At 36.8% G+C, this 22,938-nt stretch overlaps 2 protein-coding genes across 6 annotated transcripts; both read left to right on the forward strand.

Annotated features, from left to right (window-relative positions):
- Positions 1–919: 919 nt before the first annotated feature.
- Positions 920–12,574, forward strand: LOC137137398 (uncharacterized). Of its 4 annotated transcripts, none has more exons than XM_067523616.1 (36): positions 920–1,076; positions 1,235–1,297; positions 2,301–2,366; positions 2,514–2,573; positions 2,900–2,968; positions 3,102–3,143; positions 3,238–3,273; positions 3,367–3,420; positions 3,502–4,581; positions 4,724–4,843; positions 4,960–5,052; positions 5,205–5,261; positions 5,453–5,512; positions 5,610–5,645; positions 5,732–5,794; positions 5,902–5,952; positions 6,026–6,094; positions 6,231–6,302; positions 6,419–6,526; positions 6,682–6,762; positions 6,927–6,992; positions 7,078–7,128; positions 7,274–7,339; positions 7,568–7,627; positions 7,730–7,825; positions 7,902–7,949; positions 8,028–8,126; positions 8,214–8,333; positions 8,421–8,513; positions 8,599–8,643; positions 8,723–8,797; positions 9,588–9,656; positions 9,816–9,855; positions 9,962–10,016; positions 10,492–10,837; positions 10,969–12,574. In XM_067523616.1, the coding sequence occupies exons 1-36, from the start codon at positions 1,056–1,058 to the stop codon at positions 11,371–11,373; spliced, it is 4,035 nt and encodes a 1,344-aa protein (XP_067379717.1). In that variant the 5' UTR covers positions 920–1,055; the 3' UTR covers positions 11,374–12,574. The 4 variants fall into 4 exon arrangements, with proteins under 4 accessions (XP_067379717.1, XP_067379719.1, XP_067379718.1 ...); XM_067523618.1 differs by having other exon boundaries at positions 7,905–7,949; XM_067523617.1 differs by having other exon boundaries at positions 7,277–7,339.
- Positions 12,575–13,137: 563 nt separating this feature from the next.
- Positions 13,138–20,633, forward strand: LOC137137399 (apolipoprotein L6-like). Of its 2 annotated transcripts, XM_067523620.1 has the most exons (9): positions 13,138–13,393; positions 13,884–13,947; positions 14,510–14,569; positions 15,228–15,296; positions 15,660–15,734; positions 18,787–18,826; positions 18,904–18,949; positions 19,260–19,674; positions 19,876–20,633. In XM_067523620.1, the coding sequence occupies exons 2-9, from the start codon at positions 13,885–13,887 to the stop codon at positions 20,341–20,343; spliced, it is 1,236 nt and encodes a 411-aa protein (XP_067379721.1). In that variant the 5' UTR covers positions 13,138–13,393; position 13,884; the 3' UTR covers positions 20,344–20,633. The 2 variants fall into 2 exon arrangements, with proteins under 2 accessions (XP_067379721.1, XP_067379722.1); XM_067523621.1 differs by lacking the exons at positions 13,138–13,393; positions 13,884–13,947; positions 14,510–14,569; positions 15,228–15,296; positions 15,660–15,734 and adding an exon at positions 16,888–17,645.
- The last annotated feature ends 2,305 nt before the right edge of the window (positions 20,634–22,938 follow it).

Below are 22,938 nucleotides of genomic sequence, written 5' to 3' on the forward strand. Positions count from 1 at the left end.
AATTGCTTTTGTCTCTAAAAGAAACTCTTAACAGGCGTATCAAAAAGTATAGAGACCATATTGTAACCAGTAAGTGTAATAGAATACATCAGTAAGGTACAATGACAAATCTGTTATGGATTGAAAAGCAAAAGCAAACAACATTTTTTACAGAGTCAACATTTACATTCTTTAAATAATTTCTGCCACATGCTGGACAAATAATTTTACTGCAAGGCAACCATTATGTAACAGCTTGCATAATACTGTTATTGATGCATTATTTTTCTGTAATGTTTAAATTCAATAGAAAACTTTGAAAAATCTCATTGCTTACAATAGCATTTTAATTCCTGCAGGTTTGAAAAAATACTGTTATTTTGACGAACATGCTGGATTAGGGGGATAAATGTCTCCGTTCAGTGTTTGCTTTTTATTTGAGTTGTTCACGTTTCACACCTTATGATAAGCTCGAAACAGGTGTCAATCATCACCAAATACTTTCAGCATGTCAACACGCCGGATTTACTCCACCCTCGCGCTGGGCGAGGACAACCGGTCGGTTTGCATTGGGATGGAATCGGGAGAAAAAAACCAAACGCGCTCATAAAGGGACCGGAAGTATAAATTAAAAGTAAAAGATAAGCAAGTGGTTACACACAATAATGTTTCACATTTTTGTGATTTATGTACTTTTTTAAAGTTTTTAAAGTATTATATATATATATAAGTATTAAAGTATATATATATATATATATATATATATATATATATATATATATATATATATATATATATATATATATATATATATATATATATACAGTTATACATAGTTATGTATCCTAATTAGAAATATCGCAGCGGTAACGATAGCAGGTCTTATTTTGAAGGTTTGTCACCGGATGTTTAGATATTTACTACAGATGACTTGACACAGGTGTTTATAATTAGTAACGTGAAGCTTGTTAGTGCTGAGCCAAACTGATGAGGATTGATGCAACTTTGTTTTCTGTCGGATAAGTCTCGTCCGTGTGGAAATATATTGCAAACACTGACATTGTAAACCAGCTCTGATGAAGGGAGATACGGATTCGGTAGGTTTGTTCAGTTCCGAATGAGCGGTGTGATATTGATGCAAACTAATTTTAGCTTTCAGGCAGACGGGGAGGAGGTGTGTTATCGTTTTAAATGTGTAACCAGTTTGTTTATTTCTTCTAACCTTTCTTTCTTAATCCAATTTACATGTTATTAGACTGGTGTGGACGGGGGCGATTATGGAGAAAGTGCAGGAATAACACAAAGTGCATCCGGAACCGTGAGTACTTTCAAATTGGATATGTTTGTGAATAGTACGTAAAATACTACTTTAGCACTGTATTAATACTTCACACACAAGCATTTCCATCTTCTGGTGCTTGACAACATTTTAGTTGACAGTTAATAGCTAGTTTTCATATTAAGAGTTTGCACTGAGGGAAAAAAAAAAGATACACTGTCAAAATAAAGCAGTTAAATCTAGCTTCAGGTTTAGCAGATACAACATTAAAATGCTGCTTAAGCATTAATTAGTTATATAATAGCTGTATTTAATATATGAGTCAGAATGAGTACTTTTTACTTTCAATTCTTACAGTAGCCTGATATTTTTTGTTCATGATACCTCTGCTCTTTTACTTATGTAATGCAGGAATCTTACTTGTAGTGGAATAACTCTACATTGTTGTATTTGTACTTTAATAAATGTTTTGATTGCTGTACTTCTTCCACCACTGGAATGTTTGCTGCTCCTTTTCTTCATCCACGTGTTTCATATTTAACATTTTGTCCTCCAGCGGATAAACGGCCTAACCTAAGTTGGCTTATTGTGTTTTTTTTTGGCATCCATATCCGGAAAAACAGTGGGGGTAGCTAAACCCACATTGTCATGGTGATGTCAGCAATCCTCTATGTCTTAACACTGTCACGTCTGTGATGGATTACTTTGCACAAGCTCAGACTGACTAACTTAATGTCAGTGTAATAATGTGGCATTTCTGTGTTTTCCTAAGAAAGCTGTTATAAATATAATGCAATAATGTACCATTTTATTTAACCAGCTATCTGGAATATGAATCCTTAACCTATCCCTAACTATAAAAACACTAAGATAAAATGTGCCCTTTGCATTAATATTAGGTCTTACAAAGTGGAGTGCAACCAGTAGGTCTACAGTAAGAAAGCTACATTACACCTCTGAGGATGGAAACACTAGATCAATAAGTTTATGGACAAATAAGAAAATTTACAGTTCATAATTTGTCATATGTTTTTGTTTACAGGGTATTGGGACGCTACAAAATATGCTGAAGAAGGTTTCCCAAAGCCCTTTTCATAATCAATACAAAGTAAGTGGGTACACGCACATGATTTACATGCATCCATTTAGTATTTAAATGGTACACAGGCACCTTATATCAAACTCATTGGGAGTTATGTTTGACTCTCATTACAGTTCTTTCAGAAATTGTATTTCTGCATTTCTCTCCATTCAGCCTCTTGTTTCATCATCTGACTCCAGTTTTTCACCTGTGAATGACTCTCCAAACACAAAGGTTAGAAACCCCTGTCATCTGCATCTATTGCTCTACACAGCAGTGCAGAATGGGGATCCTTGATAACAAGCAGCACATCACCTGTGTTCTACTGAAAGTATTTTTTAAGACACTCCCAGCTGTGTTGTCTTTTTGTAAACCCAGAGGCAACCGCAAAAGACATAGATTGCTGTTTGTTGGCAAGAATAATGAAATGTAATAAAAACATGATATATGGTTTGAAGGGACATCAAATTGCAGTTTAATTTTTTATGACCCAAGTGAATTCACTTTACTATATTTTCAGTGTCAATGAAATACTTTTTTTTTTTTTTTTTGGTTCATAGGATAATGAGTTGCTTCGAACAGCTGCTGCTACAAATGTAACAGACAGCCACAAGCTACACCTAACACAGGTGAGGTTGAAAGTCTGCAGTAATTACGCACAAGAATTGACTGAAATGCTTCAGATTTGACAGATGAATCATTTTTATGCATCACTTTTATTAGTAGTAAAACTGTCAAATTAACACACATCTCTGTCCTCAGAATGGTTTTAAGACGGAGTATCTTCCTCCTCCTGTGGCACAGGTTAAATCCACACCCTTTCTTTAGAGTTTGTTTCCTATACACTGCCTGTCGGTCAACATGTAACATGTCTTCTTTGTCACTGTCTGTCTTTCAGAATGGAGTGCAGGAACAGCTCCTTGTAAGCCCGCAGGTAGGGTTTTAACTGCTTGTTTCCTGTTGTCTAATCTGTCAACAATACAAGTGACTAACACCACTTCCTTTTTGTTTATATTCTTTTTATTAGAATGGAGTCAATAGAGGCTTGGCCAGAATGAACACTTTCAATACATTGCATTTGGTGTGTACTGTTTTTGAACTCCTATACTTAAAACCAGATCACAACTACTACAGTCCCTATAATCATGTGTTTTACCATCAGGAATCGGGCAACAAAGGTCATGCAGTAAAGGACTCAGGGATGCAACGTTCAGAGGAAGTAAATGCCATCTTTGCTGATCCAGTCAAATTTCAGAGCACACCTCTTGATCCTCATCCCAGAATTCAGACTGTGGTAAATGGAGTAAACTATATGCAGGAACCTTTCCAGACATCAACAGTGGACCACAGCAAATCTGCCAATGGTTATTTTCATGATGTAACGCTTAACTCGCCAGACCTTTTTAAAGCAAATTCACCTCAAACACAGAACCTTTCCAATACCTTCGGGTCGAAAAATTCAGACCTCTTTAAAGGCGAAGTAGAAGATCTTTTTCAGACGGCTAAGGAAGAGGATTTATTCAAAGGTGCAAGTGAGACAGAGGTGAACCGCTTTGAGAACTCGTCCAGTGTTTTTATAAATCCCTTTAAATCTTCTTTAAATAAGGATGATGATGTCTTCCAGTCCCCACAGTCCACTCTGCCAGATCTCTTTTATTCTGCCAAAGCCAATAAAGCAGAATTGTTTCAAGCTGTTTCGACTAAAAGTGAGGATCTCTTCCAAATCAAGGAAAACCAACAAGGAACATCTGTGTCTAAAGAAAATCTGAATATATTTTCTTCTTCATCCACAAATTCTGTTGACCCTTTCCCAAGCCCACTTAAAAGGGATTTATTCCAAGACCTCTCCAGTTTGGATGACCCGTTTGGTTCTTCTCCCTTTAACCCGGATGACCCATTCCAAGATGTTTCAAGTCGGACTCCAGATGCCTTTCAACTACTTCCCTCAAACACTTGCAAAAAAGAGATATTTTCAGCAACTCCCAGCAAGGCCAACTATTCTACACTTTCTCTCAACAGCCCATCAGAAATGAAGTTCGACATACAGTCATCTCCAGATGCTCTAAAGGCAACTCGATTAGAATCTGCTCCAGCAACTCCATCTGAGTCTTTTAATGGTCACTATGATATTGTTTTGACGACACCTCAAGGAACCAAACACGATATTCTTCAGCCGACCCCCTTCACTCGGGCCAGAAATCTGGGCATCTCACCCAACCACACACCACCTGAAATGTCTCATGTAAGTAATGGGTGCCGTTCGAATCGACAGCCATAAAATCAATGTTTAAAGTGTAGTGTAGGATGTATAAACCCAAAACTTTCATTTTCAAAGACTTTGTGATTAAGACATGCATCTTCTACCTTCTTTGACAAACATGTAGGTGTCAACCTTCAAACGTCCACCAAAGCCACTTCCTCGCATTAGGCCACCCAGGGCAGGCAAACCCTCCAGGCCAGAAAAGCCACCAAAACCGGAAGAGTCACCTATACCAGATAAACTTGTATGCAAAAATCAGTGTTTAGAATGTTATTTCCTGCATGCTTAACTAATTAATTGTATTTTTACTCTATTTGTTCACCACTACTGACATTGTCTGTCTTTGCTGACTGTGTATAGATTGAACCTGAACCTCCTGTTCCCAATACTTCTCCTAAACCAGCCTTCAGACAACTCCCCAGACCAGTTACCAGCCTCAAGCCAAAAATACAGGTATGCTCATTATATAGACGTGATCCAAATGGTTTGAACTACATTATGCTTAACGGGAGTAATACCATAATGAGAAACTGAAAGGTGTGTCTAGACATGGAGATACACTGTTGTGAGGAAAAAATCACCGATTTTTAGTATCTCTTATACAGGTGGATCCAGACCCAGAGAATTACGTTGTCTTTGAGGACATCCTGCTCACTGGACAGGTGACAGGTTTTAATAATGAACTGCAGAAGACTGCTCGACATTCTGAATGATAATTATTACCTGATGATGTTTTGACAATTGCAGTCAATGCTGAAAATATACATATGTAAAAGTGATATGAGTAGGAAAATCTTTTAAAGCGATGGAGAACATGTACATAAAGTTTTATTTTGTTAAAATTCCAAAACAGGAAAGGTGTGTGGAAGACTGGCCTGAGGACAGTCCTGAGATTAAACCTGACTTCAAACCAGTAAGAAAGCATTGTCAAAACATAATAAGCTAAATGCACTGTTCTCTATGTGTGGCTAAGAACATTTCAGCTAATAAATGACTTTTCCTCCCTCAAGTCTGGAAAATTTCGATTACGGCGAGAGTCATTGAAGGCAAGAGACATTCCATTCTTCTAGCTAGTATTTTTGATGTTTAAGTAGTGGGGGAAAAAACTAAAAAAGCTAAAACATGCTCTTAGGTGAAAGCCAACTCTGAAGAAGAAAGTAGTGAGGATTTCGATGGCTCAGGAAGTCAGAGAAAGGTAATAATCTGACAATCTATACTTATCAGTCACTGTTAAACATATCTTTAGTTGTCATCAGTATTGTCTGCATGGAGTTTCACCTCCATTGTAAACATTTGTTACAGAAAAAGGACAAGAAATTCAGAAGGTCCCTACTCTCTGTAAGAGGCTTAAAGGTAAATAAAGCAGTGCAAAATAATTTTACCTGTTTCTGTTTGTCTGTGAAATAGTAGTGATTTTTAATTTTAGAATAAGTTTCCTGATGACACAAAAGAGGGGAGGAGGAGGTCACATTCCTATTCCCATAAATCAGCAAAGGTAACAGTCCCACGTTACAATATTGCAATTATAATGTGTTATTAGATCTAAGGAGTTAGGATGCATCCCTATGAGTGCATAACCTTAACTCCAGAATCACTATAGCTCACTTCACAAAGTTGTGGTGGTGTTTCAGGAGTATTTTTTAAAAATGCCCACATCAGCAGGCGCGAATGAAGATGAGGAGCAGTATGTGATGGATTACAAAGTAGGTTATGCTTTTTTTTTTTTTTTTTTTTTTTTTTTTTAATAAATCTTTTTTTTTTTTTTTTTTTTCTGCATTTGAACAGTATATTTAATTGAGTGTTCATGTTTGGTTATCAGAAAAAATCTCCGAAAACCAAAGTAAATAGTCTGCTTCGAAGGTCATCCACTCATTCATCAGTGCCAGAGGAAAAGCTCATGAATGGAGATTTTTCTCAAGAATCAAAGGTATGTTGTCTGATGTATACATGCAGTGGCAGACTCACTGTCTGAATGACGGGGGCATAAAAAAATCTATAAGAACCCTGATAAGCAGAGAACATCAGAAATGGTAGTCTTCCTAAACAGTTAACATGATATTTCACGTAGTGTTAAATTTTCAGCAGGGGAAAGTGTTGGATGAGAGCACCTTTGAAGTAGAGGAAGGGGACACCACGCATGAAAAGGCTAAGAGCCATGGATTTGTATGTGTTTATTTTTTTGGAGGGGGGGTCTTTAAAGTGTAATGTTCCATTGAGTCAAAATAATGATCAATTGTTTTTGAATGTTTGTTTTATTTTATTTTAATTTTATTACATTGTAAATATTCAAAATTGAATGTGGGCAATCAGTACTTTTCTCTTTCCAGAAGGAAATGAAGAAAATGAAAATCAAGTTTGTGCCACAAAGAGGATTCACCATCACTGTAAAAAAGGTATCCCACATCTACTGTACTTTTTTCACACGTATTAGTTTTATACTTTTTATGAAAGTTTATCATGTTAAATTGTTCTCTCCAGTCGGATGAACCAAAGGGAGCATATGGATATACACCTCGTAAAGGCTTAAAGGTACGATGTTACAGTATTATGCTGTACTCTTTATTGTAGTGGGGTTGTAGGTGCTCTTCGTGTGTATAGTTCATTTGTAGTGTTTGTGTTTGTAGTTCTTTCGTAGTGTTTGCAGTGCACATTTTTAGTTTTTTATTTATCTTAGGAGAAGGAAAAGTCAGAAGATGAAGATTTCAGTGCATATGGCTACATTCCTCATAAGAAGTCACAGGTAACTGTTTAATTAAATTAAAAAGTGTAGTTTATTATTGGTTACAGTAGTTGGGGACTAATTTATTCCTTCAATATTTGATAATAGGTTAAATGTTATAATCATACTTGGTAATCAAATAATAATGCCACTTCTGTTTTGCAAAAACATTAATTGATGGAGTCTATTTAGTCTGCCTGTCTAAAACAACTTCTTCATGTGATTTAAAATTTCACATTTCATTCTTAGGATAATGTTTCTGAGGATGTAGAGGAGATGAAAGCTTGCAGTCCTCAGTCAACTACCAAGGTACTTTTACTATTTTGTTTTGGTTCAATGTTATGAAACAGTGGCCATATAATTTGTAATAATATTCTGAACAAGAGTAAATGTTTTGAATGTGTTACACAGGCTGCTTTCATGGACGGGTACTTGCAGAAGAGACACAGTTTTTCTCCACGACTTAATGGAGATGTAGAGGCTTTTGGAGTTGAAGACTGCAAACCTGTAAGTTTCCTTTTTAAATGTTTTTTTTTGTTGTTGTTTTTTACATTTTGTTACCTTTTTTTTTCCTCCCAAATAGAAGAAACCAACAAAGATGAAACTGCTACTGGGTCGTCAAAGTTCGAAGGTAAATTCGAAAATGTTGTTGTTAAATGATAGATGCATAGATGGTGACTTTTACTATATCTGAATGTTTTTGGTTTAGGAAGATGAGCTTGATGAAAAAAGTTCTTGGAAAAAGAGAAGCAGCATCTCAGCAGAAGAGTTGGAAGATGAAATTAACAAAATGGAGGATTGCAAACCGGTATTTTAACAACTAAATATTGTTCTGTAACTAAGATGTCTTCTACTTTGTGATAATAGTAATATCATATTTTGTTTGCTTTATTAGAAAATCTCCAAACTCAAAGGTCCTGTTCCACTTCCACGCAAATTTAAGTCTAGCTATGACGCCACTAAACAGAATGAATTGGTGGGATTCAGCCACCACACACCCCAGCATGCATCCAATGTATGTTAACAGAAGAAAAGCATTACCCAAATTTAAAAACCAATTTGTGTTTTTGAGGTTTTGGCTTCATTTTTGATGTCTTGGCAGGATGAGTTTGAGGATGAAATTACAGGAAAAGATTTTATGAGTCCTGGAGAGATTAGTGATGACATTGAAGATGAACTGGAAAATGACAATCCGGTATTGTTTTCACCCTAGTACTTATTATTGCTGCTTCCTGGATTACTTATCCATATATAATTCTCAAAAATGTCTCCCGTTACAGAAGAAGTTTTCAAAAATCAAAGGCCTCAAACATTTTAAAGCTAAGGTAGGTTTGTGGAGTCTGATTTCTGACTGCAGTTTTTCCTCCTATTGCTGGAAATGACACCATCTCTGTCTCTTGCCAGAGCAAAGCCATGTATCTGGAGGATGAAGATCCACCAGGAGCTACGTCTAGTGACTACCTCTCTGAGGCTGCTATGGTTAGTTTATGCAAAGTCTGAAATATGGCAAGATGTTTGAATTGAAACCTGGGCATCAAACAAAATCGCAGTGCAAAACAGCCCAATTTTTAATGTGATGTTGTAAGACAATGTTTGAGTTGATCAAATGGAGTGAAATAACGTGTAGGTTTGGTCTATGAATGTCTGAGTAAGATCCGACTAGTTTGTAGAAAATGATGCGGTTGATCAGCTCTACAATATGAAGTAAGGCTGTTCTATATGTCCAGAACTTATGTCTGTGTATATTTTGGACTCTTGTTTTGATTTTACCAAAATATGCTTCCTAAACAAGTTGGACTCAAATGCTCGACCCAGATGAATAGCAACTTTTTTTGACGAGTTGATAAATTTGACTGAGCCTTGCTGGAGAGAGTCAGAATTGTTTAGAACTACTTGGAAAAACTTCTTTAAACAATTCCTACACACAACTTTAATTCAGTATATTCATACGAAGCAGTTTGTTGATGTCAGTTGGCCATTAAGAAACTACAATGAAGTGTTGTTTTCTGCCAGTGGCAAAGCTGTACTGTTTCCTGATAGAACACATTCCTTTGATGTGTTGATTAGGCGGGTTCAGCAACATAGCATGCATACTGTTCTAACCGACGCACCGAACAGACCATTAAAGCTCAACATATATACGTATATACAAACGTCTTAGTTGAACTAATTCTAGGTTTTGATGTCTAATCTATGTGAAAATAATACGTTGAAACACCTATTGACGTATTCACTGGTTTGCTTTTGTCACATCTTTGACCTCACTCAGGCGGAGTGGCTTGCCGCTCAAAAGGATGAACAAGCAATAGCTGGTATGGAGGATGAAGATGAGGATGGGGTCAGTTTTTTTTTTATTTTATTTTTTCTCACTATGACTGTACACAAATCTCTTGCTTTAATACCATATATTTCCTATGTATGCAAATAAATAACGCTTCACTTTTTTAAAAACTGTGCTGCCAAGTGTTTGAATCTTAATGTTTTTGTTTGCTCACAGGATACTGACAGTTTGATGGAGTGGTGGTACACTGTGGAGCGTGAGTCAGACTTTAATTTTATTTATTTATTTTTTTAAGTTACTCATTCAGACAAGGGAAAACATGATAGATGTTTATCAGCATTTGGTGCATGTTAATATTTCAGAATGGGATGAGGTGCCACCGGAAGAAGAGGAAAATGCCATGAAAGATGATTCCAAGTAAGTTGTTTACAAAAAATGTGTGAATTAAAATTATGCTAGTGTGGTAGGTTTGATGCCAATCAACAGGCAATGGAAAAGCTAAAGAGTTGGCATATAAGCATTTTCTCTACTTTTAGCTGTGAAATGCCTCCAGATGACAACACTTGAAGGAACCTTTAGTTCAGATTATGTTATCTTGTTGCTTACACTATGGAGTTTGTAATCATGCTACACCTGCTCCCAAAGATGACATCATCTGAACTCCTAAAAACACCTCATTCAGTTTTTCAGCTAGAAGTGAAATATTTATATATTAATTATTTTCTAAAATGAACCTACAATGAAGATGACTCAACATTAATAAAATCATTTATTTTCTATTTAATAAAGTATTTGTTTTGGTATGATGACCACATTTTAAGGCGCTGCTTATTTTGGTCTTTACATACAGTAACCAAGCTTAAAATTCTTTCGGTTTCCAAATAAATTCTAGATCTTTTACCATCTTGGCGGACAAGGTTCACCGTGGCCTTCGTGTCTTCAACAAAGTCTTCACAGAGCGAGCTGAGGTCCTCTGGCAGTCCATCATCATCCTTCATGCCATTGCAGAGGATATTAGCAACTTCCACAACAAGGCCAGGATCGCCGGCATCACCGGAGGCACCACCACAGCTGTGGGTGGTGTTACAGCCATAGCCGGTTTAGCTCTGGCACCCTTCACCCTTGGTGTGTCTTTGGTAATTACAGCTGTTGGTGTGGGTGTGGCAACAGCTGGTGGAATCACTTCAGCCTCAGCGGCCATCTCTGACAACGTTAACAACACGCACGACCGGAAGAAGGTAAGTTGCAGTTTTTAACCGTCTTCTGTTAAATCTCTTAAGCAATATGTTTCAACGTTGCATGCTCCAGATTACCAGTGAATATTTCGAAGTTAAACCCCAGCGCCACAACCTTGCCCTCTCCTTTGTAGGTGGAGACAGTACTGCAGGATTATGAGGCTCACCTGCTGACAATTGGGAAGATCCTCCACTTTATCAATCAGGGCTTATACAAACTCCGTGGCCATCCTTTCCTCAGGTCTGGCACCCAACACTACTCAGAGGACTGGGAAATCCGCAGGGCTGTCCAGATGATCAGTTTAGCCGATTCATCTGTGATGGAAGCAACGGAAGTAACAGATGCAGCTTTGGCTTCAGTTCGAGCACTCTTTAAAGACATTGACCAGTACTTCATCAAAGACTCCAGGGAGCTAAAGAAAGGGTGCAAGAAAGAAATGGTGGCTCAGGTAAGGGAGTTGGCAAATGTGCTCCATGAAGCAGTAATGGAGCTCAACACCATCAGAGAGCAGTTACAAGATGCTGCTGGAGACATGTGAGAAACACCTTGCACTACTTTGACTCTAGGTATTTTTCAAAGATCACCAATGCTACCTGCTGGCTAAGTAAGGGAACTGCCAGTCAGTTCAGACATTTAAACAGCTCTTAATGACAATAATTTTTTAACATCTGTATGTAGCAGGCTCGAGGTATAAGAAGAAATGTATACAACTGACACTATATACCAATCCATTCCAATAGTACTGCAAAAATGAAAAGTAAAACTAAGTGGTGGTGATCAGATTCTGGTAATATCTGAGGTTGTAGAATACTGTTGCATTTGTTTTCTTACATAATTGTTATATACACAGGGACTGGTCAGAACATAAGGAATATGAACTCACTGCATGCCTTATTCTGTGGGTGAAAGGTTTACGTACAAGGTGTGTGTGTGTGTCAAAATATAGCTGTTGTCACAGGTGACTTAACATTTTAATTGAATTTTTATTGTATTTGTTACTTATTCAACCCAGTGCAACCCAAGTTTTCTTGTTTAGCAGTTGTATTGTATTTTATACCATTTTGTCTACTCCCTGTGTCAGATATTGGTATGTTGAAACATGGTAGCTGAGAATTTATAATTGCAGTCAGAGGAAACTGAGCAACAAGCCATCCGTTTTTTTGTTTGTTTTGTTTTTAAAAGATAAAATTACATGTGGCGATAAAGTTGGGATGCGCATAGTTGCCGTTTTGTTGAAAATAAGTTACAAGTTACTTTATTGACAAGATGGTTTGCAATTAGAAACTTTTAGCATCTTGCACATCATATGAAGGTAATTAATGTTTTATGGTTTTTTGTTTCTCTAAAGAGAATGTGACAGTGCTCAATAACCACTAAAGTAAATGTTGTATGGCATGACCTCTGTACATTCACATTTATTGCACAGCAGCATTAAATGTGAACAAAATAGAAAACTTGTAGAACAACACTGTCATACAAATGTTTCTCAGCTGTAGTTTGTGCTTTGGTGGTGCATAATGTCAAAGCTTTAAATCTGTTGTATCTTAGCTGTTAGTTGCAGGTCTGGTGGTATTAACCTTTTTTTTAATTTTTTATTTAATGTTTACGTGTCATTATGTAATATTGTTGCACAAATATATAGGCTGAAAAAATGTACAGATCTTTGAAGTATTTTATTGTAGTGTATTCAGAATTATTTTTTTATGTAACAGTCTGTAAATAAAGCCCGTTAGTAAATATGTTGTGTGTGTGTGTGTGTGTGTGTGTGTGTAAAATACAAAAAGGAGAAACCACTGGCTATATCAGTTTCATTTGGGCAACCATACCTCACTATTGTACAGTATTTATGGTTACTGTAATTCAAACTGTACAATGCAATGGTCACGGATTCAATTTTTATGTAAAATACCATTTTAATCTCTTATATTAGCGCAGTGATCCCACGATGGTGGAACGAGCTTCCAAATTCTGCACGCTCAGCATTCACTCGCAATATTCAAAAAACTGAAAATAGAAAAGTATTTTCTCTGGGGTTCACAAATCCTGCTATCAAGATAAGTCAAGTTAAAGTGCTGAAGTAGGCAAAGTATGATGCTTTACACTTCAGTGTTCAAATTATACTTGTTAGTATATACTTAGTTTGTTTTTGTTTGTTTTTTAAAGATTTTACTTTAAAAATATAAATCTGGTGAAACCTTCATTGAACAATTTAGGAGTAAAAGGTAAGAAATGTTAATATTACGTCGGGCCTACACTGTTAGTAATAGTTTATTACCTGCGGAATTGACAGGAATGAAGCCACGCCCCATCACACGTGAAGACATGTAGCGGTTTGGAAGGTGAATAACTGAGTTATTAAACGTTTTCACAATTATTTACTCTCCTGTCAGCATTTCTTGTCCAAGTGACACTTTTGTTGTTTTCCTGTTGACGCCCCCCCGCTGTGGGGTCCAATGCTTCGCTGTTTGGAGTGAACTGCACAGTTCTGTTTAGTTCACAGTGAGGGTGAAACAACGGGAAACACATTAGTCATTCTGGGTTTCGGACTCGACATTGAGGTAGGCAGTCTTCATTTCTCTGCTGGTTCTGAACTCTTTGCCGTTAGTCACCAAACTTTGTTGGAAGTTTTGCTAATTTAAAGGCGTTTGTTTGCCCACACATGGATACGAGTTGTTACTACTCTGCTGGACACGCTCCTCAAAATCCTCCCCACCGACGAATCGCTGGTCCCCACTGCGTGACTTTCATTAGCGAACTCACACCCAGGCTGCTTTAACGGGTAAACCGTTAGCAAACGACCTGGATATACTACCAAAAGAAAATGCTGTGTGATAAGTTAGACTTTAACCGTTATTTGTACGTGAAACGTATGTTTCTGTAAACCTTTTTAAATTTTATAGTTACCCCTATTCAAGGTCATCACAGAATGTAACTTTAGTGCCTTAAATTTTCAAATATCCGAATGCAGTTCGGTGGGTGGAGTTCAGTAAAGAGGACAGATCATACGTGTATTTCAAACAAACTTCCTTCCTAAACTTTATGTTTCAGTATGGACATGTTCAAAGGAGATAAAGGCTCAACCCCAGTGGTCCCACCTACAACTAGCAACGAGGTATGGAGCGTGGTTACGACACGTTTGTTTCCTGCCATTAACTTCTAACTTAGGCATTCAATCATCACTAGGACCATCTACACAGTTGTACCACACACAACCTGAACTGACAGGATGCGGCAATGGAGGCAAACCCCACAGCTAAATGTTTCCACTTGCATGTAAAAACACAGCCCTGCACACAAGCTGCCCTGCCCAGTGTTTGACAGCAAGATTTCATTTAAGGCAACAAGGTCACAAACACGGTTACATAGTTAATTTGTACAATATCATATATGCCTGTTTCATTGTGTGTATTTTGGTGAATACTAATTAGTTTGGATAAACATCACAGAACTGCGGTCATGTGCTTTGCACAAGGCCAATATAATCACATTCAAGGGAACAGTTTTTAGGATTTCATGTAAAATAATATGGTTAAAACTTGATGCTTTATTCCTTTATAATTCCCTGGCTACAATGTAAATGAGCTGTTCTGTGTATTCTAAGAACTAGAGTTCAAAATCGTAAGGGCAGTGAGTTATTAATGTCATTGTTCATGTACTGTATTTCTGTATTTCAGAACCCTGGTATACTGAAATGGGCAATGCAGAAGGTCAACCCGTTTAAGTCTACTTCCCAGGTAACTGCTGCGTTGATGGTGTATCACAGTAATCATTACAATTTGATCAGATAGGGAAAAGGTGTTGTGTAGGATTTTGTCACATTGTCTAATTTTCTCCATGTATTCTCATTAAAACAATATATTATAAGCCTCCCAAATTGTTGTAGGAAAAAGATGTTACAATAATTTGCTATTGTCAATAAATTCTAGAAGGAAATGCAACTAATAACTATAAGGTTTCTGATTGCAGAAAACACTTCCTTAGACCTTCATGTTTCTTCATCAAAAAAAAAATAAAATAAAAAATACAGTTACTCTTGTGTACATATAAACCGCTCCACAGACTAAAAATGGCTGACGTTCACAGTCACTGCCATTTCAGGAATTCTTGTGAGGCAGCCAGTACACAAATGCAATTTGGTTTTTTTAAAATGGAGGTGATGCAGAAAGTCAACTTAAACAAGTCTTCCACATAGGTTGTGCCTCTGTACGTTACACATTTGACATCCACAAACAGCTCTTGATCCCTGTGACCATTTCATTTATTTATTTATTGTTAATTACGTTAAGTAGCCGAATGTAAGAGAGCAGATGTAGTTTGTATTAAAATAAGTAGCATGCTGCTGTATAATAATGCTGATCTATTTTCCTCCTCACTACTGTCTCTTATTTAAAGGCGCCAAAGAACAATCAGCATGATTCTACAGAGCCACAAGAGACTGGAAAAGAACTTCAGCCCAAACAGGTAAAATGTTAGATTTCCTACACATCACATGATTTGATGCTGTGATTTAATCAACTTATGCTTTGACTTCCGGTGCCCAATTGATATGTTTAATATTTAGCACCAAGTTATGTTTGCAGTACTGATGCAGAAATAAATCCCATTCATAGCTCCACAGCCAAAAGTACCAGTTATAATAGTGATGGATGCATTAATAAAAACAGAACTTGAACAGAAATGGTATGTTTTAAGAAAAGGTTTAAAATAATCATATGATTAGTAGTAATTATAAAATGATTCAGATTGAAATAAATAAAATAATTTTGCTTTAGCATGTTCTTCATTTGAGAAGTCACTAGCTACTGCTTGCTTTTGTCTTTTCAGGACACCCAGCCTCTGGACACTGACCTCTCCCTGAGCAGCAGAAGCTTAGCAGAAATCAGCAACTCGACAGAAGAGGTAAAACACTGTAAATAAACACTGCAGCACAAAAATTGTCTCATAGACACCTTGAATGACGTAGGACTACCATGTGCTTTTAGATTAGCTTCTGAACTATGCAGTCTAAAGTCTGACCCATACTGACTGATAAAAAAAATGTTCTTAGTAATTTTCAACTATGAAGATTTTAATATTGCTGTCTACCAGCATGACCGCTGTGCCACTAGATGGTGCCAAATCAGTTTGAATGGCTCTCAGTTTTTCTCTACATCTGTCATTTGCGCTTCTTTTGTGTCATAGATGACAAAACATGGCAAGATTTGCTCTTTGGATTTCAGCACCTAACTTGCCAACATTTTAAGACTGAGCTGCTCCTCATTGTAGTTTCCTAGTTTCTTTCAGCCTTGAAATATAAAATGGAATTCAGATCTGCTCCGTTTTATATTTCCTGCCAGGAAAACCAATTATTTTACAGTAAGCAGTCCTCCAGCAGGATAGTACAGTACTTATCACTGTCTTGAGTGAGAAAAATGCTGTTTATTCAGTTTCTTGAATGAATAAAAAACAATCATAAATATTATACATGAAGCAAGAATTTTAATTACCTCCTGTTCAGAGCACCTGACTATGACCAGGAGATACAGTGTATTGTTATACGCTCATTGACCACTTCATTAGGTACACGTGTGCAATCTAATGCCATCCAATACAGCAGCTGCCATGAATTTTACTTTTACAAGGTTATGATTTCTCAGTTTTTAAGTATAAAGAGTCAGAAATCTGAGAATTCGACTAAGTATTAAAGCGGGTGGTGGAGTCATACTGGAATGCATTATATGAAAAGGTGGTTCTAATGTGTTGGCCACTCTATTTAAACTAAATGAGTGATTGATGTGCATTTTACCGTGTTAGTTGGTGACTCCTTTTGTACACAAAGGAGCGGCTGATCATACTAACTTTACTAATTACTATGAAAATGTTTGTCTTGCCACAGCAGTGCAAATCATTTGACAAGAAGAAAGCACGTGACGTGTAAACCCCACATAAGTATTTATTTTTTAAAGGTCTCGGCATCTGACATGACGCCTGCAGCTGAACAGTTCTTGGAAAACACAAGGGCATAGTGAATGCAGTAATGAAATCGTTCTGGTATGATGACACTTGATACGGTATTTTGTAATAAAGAGCTCATTGTGATGAAGTCTGAATCATCAAACACAATGCCACTAACATTACACTGCATAAAAAATATTACCTTAATAGATGTTTCCAGTTTATTATCTTAAATGATGATACCAACTGTGACGTATAAGGCACACAGGAACTAAGGTGAAGTCATATTCAAATGAGTTAATTAAGCATGAAGTTCAACTGAAACTTCCACTAATTCCTGTACTTTTTATTTCATTTTCAAACCTAAGGAAGGTGTAAGGAAGAACAGAGTTTAATTATTACTATTGCTTCCACGGAACTGTGCAACAGTGTCATCTGACTTTCAGGCCTCTTCCCTCCCGTGACTTAGAGGAAAACAAAACTTTGTGTGTACACTATGTTTCAAACACAGAGGCAATATAAAGTGCTTTACTTTAAGACAAACTTAAGAACATTTGAAATAAAATGAAACTAAAGAACAGTCAATGCACATTATACTGCTTCATTATTGTAATACATTTTGTGAAGAAAAACAAAGTGAAGTATAGAAAAACGGGAAAGGTTACAACTAAAGGTCTTATGATTAAGACGTATGAGGGTTTTCAGGTAACTTGTACTGCAGGTTTTTGCACATTTCTTCATCTTACTTGTTAAGTGTCACGTTGCATCTTTGAGTTTGAGTATCGAACATTACAAGCCTTCCAAACTTTAACTATGGAAGAACAAGGAAAGCTTCAAATTACACACACCTCTGCTGAATTCCTTAGGCTCAAACAGGTATTGGTCGTTCATTTTGTGTGTCCCTTTGTTGCTTTAGGTGAGTTTTTCAAATACCTCAGATATTCATCTGTGCCTTCTCTGCCAGTTCCTTCCATTGTGGTATTACAAATTTTCACTGGAACTAATTTTTATATGCCACACAGTGAATGTTGAAGTTTTAGAAAAATGAATAGTTATTACTGCATATTGAATCATACATTTCCACATGTAGAAGGTGAAAAAGTACTTTTGGCCGATGACAGAAACATTGCAGATGAGTGTTTTCTTTATGCTGAATAAAGGATCATTGTAGCTAAGACTACTATTTGCATAAAAGTTTTTTTGTTTCTTTTTGCACCTACTTTTAGTAGCTTTAACTACTTTGCGTAGTTAAAGCTAATGTTTACTCCAAAAAAGCAGTATTGCATTAAACCACAGTGGGTTTATTTGTATTCTTGAATTGGGGGGGTGTAGCAATACGTCTTTGAGTAATATGTAACTAATAAACAGCACCTGGAGAAATTCTGTCTGTGGAATTATGCACAGTGTGTGGTCCCTTTCTTTTCTTGGAGGAAGCTAAAGTTTAGGTGTTACAAATAGCTGAAGTAAAAGTCATGGCAAACAGAGTAATACCTTTGCATTACCTTGCATAAAAATTGCTCTCTGATCCAAACTAAGTATTGTCGAGTGTAGTTATGTGTAAGTATAAATAAAACATAAAATGCCCTGCTAGGTGAATGGTTTTAGTGCTGTATCACCAGCTCAGGTCTGACTGGGGACCTGATCCTTTGGTTTCTTCTTTTGAAATACTTTTCCAGACTTTTACTGCAGCCTCCTACAGTTTTCAAGATGCTGACTCCTTAAATCTCCTCTTCAGAGAGTTGTGTTCAGTTGTGTTAAGTTTGAACAATCACTGTCAAAGGACACCCATGGCTAACAGTAAACATGTCAGTCACATGTGAGTTCCAGTACTTTTGCTCGCTTAAAATTTGGGTCATCCGATACAAAAGATGCTAAGTTGTATGTTGTTTGTATATACCATAAGTGTAAATATCATCAGATTAAAGTTAAAAATATTACACGTATTTTACAGTTGTTATTTGTTTACTTTAAATTCCATGTACACAGAATCCGTGAGTTTAAAATAGTTTGTTTGCAGGATGAAGATGGCCTCCTGGTGTGGTGGAGATCAGTTGAAGGTGTGCTTAATGATTAGTTTTGAACAATGGTGACCATGATTACTGCAGTTGAACTAGTAATTGTTTTTGTGTGTTAGACTGGGATGAGTGGAACGAGGCAAACCAGGAAGATGAGGCTGAAGAGTAAGTGAACATCTAAGCTTTACATCTCATGATACTCAATCAATGAATCTGTTTCTCTAATATCACTAATATTCATAATGAAATTTTTACCTGAAACATATTTTTTCTGCTTGTCTATTACAAGTGAGGTTGACATTGTATTTGTCTTGTTAACAGAACCAACTTTTTCCAATTAAGTTTTGAAGGTTAATCCAGCAGCTTCACATATCATCCTCACTTACACCTAGACACAATGCATTTTAATCATATACTTTAGGCTTGTTTTCATTTAAGTAAAATATCTTATAACCTTACAACTACTTGTTTTCAGATTGGTCGAACAAGCAGCTGACCGTGTCTTCATGGCAGCTCGTCTCTTTGTTTGCATTTTTAACCGACGTGGCCCCAAGCTACAGCTGCGTATCCTGGAGCTCCTCGCTGTGGCCGATTCCGCCGATAGTTTCCATAAGAAAACAGTCACTGCCAGTGTCGGTGGTGGGCTGGCTAGTGTTGCAGGGTCCGTCACTACTATTACCGGCCTTATTCTGGCTCCCTTCACTGCAGGAACATCACTCATTGTCACAGCTGTAGGCATTGGTGTAGCTACAGCTGGTGGCTTAACATCTGCTTCAGCCAATATCACAGATACAGTCCATTCAAAGACAGATCGCAACAAGGTGGAGATGATGATCCAAGAGTACCAGGAGGAGATGAAGGACATTAAAGAGTGCCTCCAGTTTTTGCAGGTTAGGAAAACAGAAGGCACATTTTAGGCAAATTTATTTTCTTTTAGTCGATTACAAAGCCAAATATAGTGACAAATTGTACTTTGGATATGATACGTGGATATTATGCATACAGTACATAATAAAAAAACATTTTAACGACTGAGAGCTACAGTAAAATTTGAATTGTTCACCATGGAAAATCTCTCTTCTACCTGACAGGAAGGAATGGAGACACTTGAGGAGTGGAACTTTGAGAAGTATGCAGAGACCATCACAAAGAAGTACCTCAACCAGAATGTCAAGCATGTAATGAAGGAGGGCGGCCGGGCCGGGAAGGCTTTAGTGACCAACACTGAGAGTCTGATTAGTACTATTCAAGTTCTCAGTGTGGCAGGTGGTGCTGCTAAAGCCGCTCAAGTAATGAGTGTTACAACAGGAGTTATGTCAGGTCTCTTCCTGGCCCTCGATGTGTTTTTCTTAGCAAAGGACTCCATGGAGCTGAGAAAAGGTGCAAAGACTGAATTTGCTGCAAAGATCCGAGAAGTTTGTAAGGACCTGCAGGACGGGATGCTGGAGCTGAACCGCATCAAGGACCAGCTGCAGAAAACCATAGGTGGGGTAGAGGAGGAAGAGGATGAAGAGCAATTAAAGTCTGATCTAAAGAAACTTGCGGGGCTTGAAGAGTAAAGAACAGTTGTTGAAAACTCAAATCCACACAGTCTTAAGTCAAACACTACAAGTCCCAAACCATGTAAATGTGCCAAAGCATACAGACAAAACATTTACTTTCAACAGAAAAAAGGGGGATTGAGTTTTTACAGTTACTCCACTGTACTTTCAAGTAGCTGTTATGTAAATAGTTTAAATATTACAAGATTAAAGATATTTATTATTTAAAGTAGTTTTAAAGTTGTTTTAAATGTATATCAAACCAGCTGCCATCTAGTCATTGTGTTGAAATAAAACCAATAGCTGCTTATGTCTCTCTCCCATTTTGTATCAGACTACTTGCTGCAGTGAAAGGTGGGGACAGACCAAAGAATTACTTGCTAAGCATTAGGGCATAGGTGAGGCGTGACCAGCTTGTGGTAAATGAACAACAAAAAAATGAGGGAGTGAAAAATCCTGAAAAACAAGCCTGTCTAGCATTTAAAACGCCTTTTAAAGAATTCTGGGTTGATCACACCCCACTCATCCATCATTTCAAGGGCTTTTAACTTCTGCTGAGTTCAGACCAAGGTTATTATAGTTTAACATTTTTTATTAGTTCTTATTTTATTAATTTTTGAGTCATTTAAACATTTTCATGTAATTTTACTTTGTTTCATCTGTGGTGTTATTAGTTTCACTTTAGTTTTATTTTGTTCCATTTTGTTTTTCTATTTGGTGTTAGTTTATATTAGTTTCACTTTTTGTATTTTAATTGAGCATAAAACTTGTCAAGGACCAGTGTAGTGTGCACTGATTACGTTTAAACACTAAACTTCATTAACATACGCTACATTAAATTGGTTTCTAGCAAATGTTAATGTGAAAAGCACGGCAGTGATTTACTAATTAAACCATTTGTCAACAGGTATCAATTAAGAGTGTATTTTTCATTGTAATTTAATACGCTCATGGAGGACAAAAGTCAGCATGGCAACTCTGAGCTGTCTGCAGCTACACAGCCCCATAGACAACAAAATGTGATGTGAACAAACTCGATACTCTGTACCATTTCAAATATTTTACTCAAAAAAAAGGCAGTTTATCTACATTTTACCTAAAATACAAAAGTAAACTTACTCAACTAAGACAACAATATATTTAGAATATACAGATTATGGTAATCATGGCAAAACATGTACAGTAATAAAAGATAAAGTTCAACAATCATTGCAAAGGTGGAGTGGATTTTAACCTCTTTATGTGCTGACAGATGCTTTATCAATAACAACACAGCTACAGTTACGAGTTCCTAATACTAATACAGATTTTTATATTAAACCATGAGGTGGTATTAATATTGTGGCTGATCAGCATATAACATGATTTGGTTTGTGGCTGGACTACCTGCCATTACAGTTACTGAGTGAATACACTGACTGAAGGACTTTAGTGCTGTACTTTGTGTTAATATCTCATTATGATTTGAAAGTATGTTGTCAAAATGAGAAAAGTTCCTTGTTATAATGAAAAAGGACACAAGATAGTAATATTTTTTTATGATATGCTTCTGTAATCAATAATGGCTTGTGGCGTTTCTTGTGTTTAAGAATTTGACATTATTAACAGAAGGACACTCTTGAGTTGCTCTTTGCACTGTCTGTGTAATAATTTGATATGAATTTTAAATTTGAAATGAAGTGTTACATTCTATGAAAGCTTGCATGTCACATAACCTGGTTTTTCTTGCCAGCCTACCAGTCTCATTGAACACCCTGATGTGTGTTTTACCACACTGACTCAAACTGATCATCTACCCTGCTGATCTTTTCAAGGTCTGCTGCTACTTCCTCAATGCTCTGCATTTTTTTCAATCAACGTTAACGTAAATAATAACTGACAAATCTTAAATTAGATTTTTAGAGTTCCCTGTATTTCTGTGTCACGGATGCCATTATCAAAACTGATCCAGCATGGACCAATTTTGCAGTCCACCTACACGTTTTCTTGTAGCTGATTGGTTTTCCCATTATTTGAAATAGTCCCACCAGGTCTACCACATCTCCCCCCTACATCCTGACCACACTTTTTTACTTGAAAAGGCCCGAGTCTAGATCCTAAAGTCTTATACAGTATGTCACATTCTAGCTTTGAGCAGGGCTTGTATGTAAGAGTGACAAAGAACACCCCACAGCTGTGGTGGTGTAGTGACAACCAGTGATTCTAGTTGAAACAATGTACACAACGATAACTACTATTTTGTGTCTTTGATTTTTTATTTTAGTTTTCTAGCAGGCTCAAATACTTTCATTTTAGCCTTTTTCTTTTCTGTGGGTGAATTATTTTACCTTAATTTAGAAGCCATCAGTTCTCATGCTAGTTATTAACCTGTGTACTGGCCTTTTCCAGCGATGCCAACCTGTACATGACGTCTCGGGCAAGTAACAGAAACCACCATTTAATATTGCAAGGGTTAAAGTAAAGGCAACCAAAACATTTATCTAAGCACTGTCTGTTCTTGTGCTTTTCCTGAGTTAGGAAACACACAAAAACGATGTGGGCCAAAAGAAAAAACAAAAACCGGTTGATCAACCTCAAAGAAGCAGACCTTTCTATTCAGTGTTAGTTTGAATA

This window comes from Channa argus, chromosome 12 (assembly GCF_033026475.1).
Source record: "Channa argus isolate prfri chromosome 12, Channa argus male v1.0, whole genome shotgun sequence".
Lineage (NCBI taxonomy): Eukaryota > Metazoa > Chordata > Actinopteri > Anabantiformes > Channidae > Channa > Channa argus.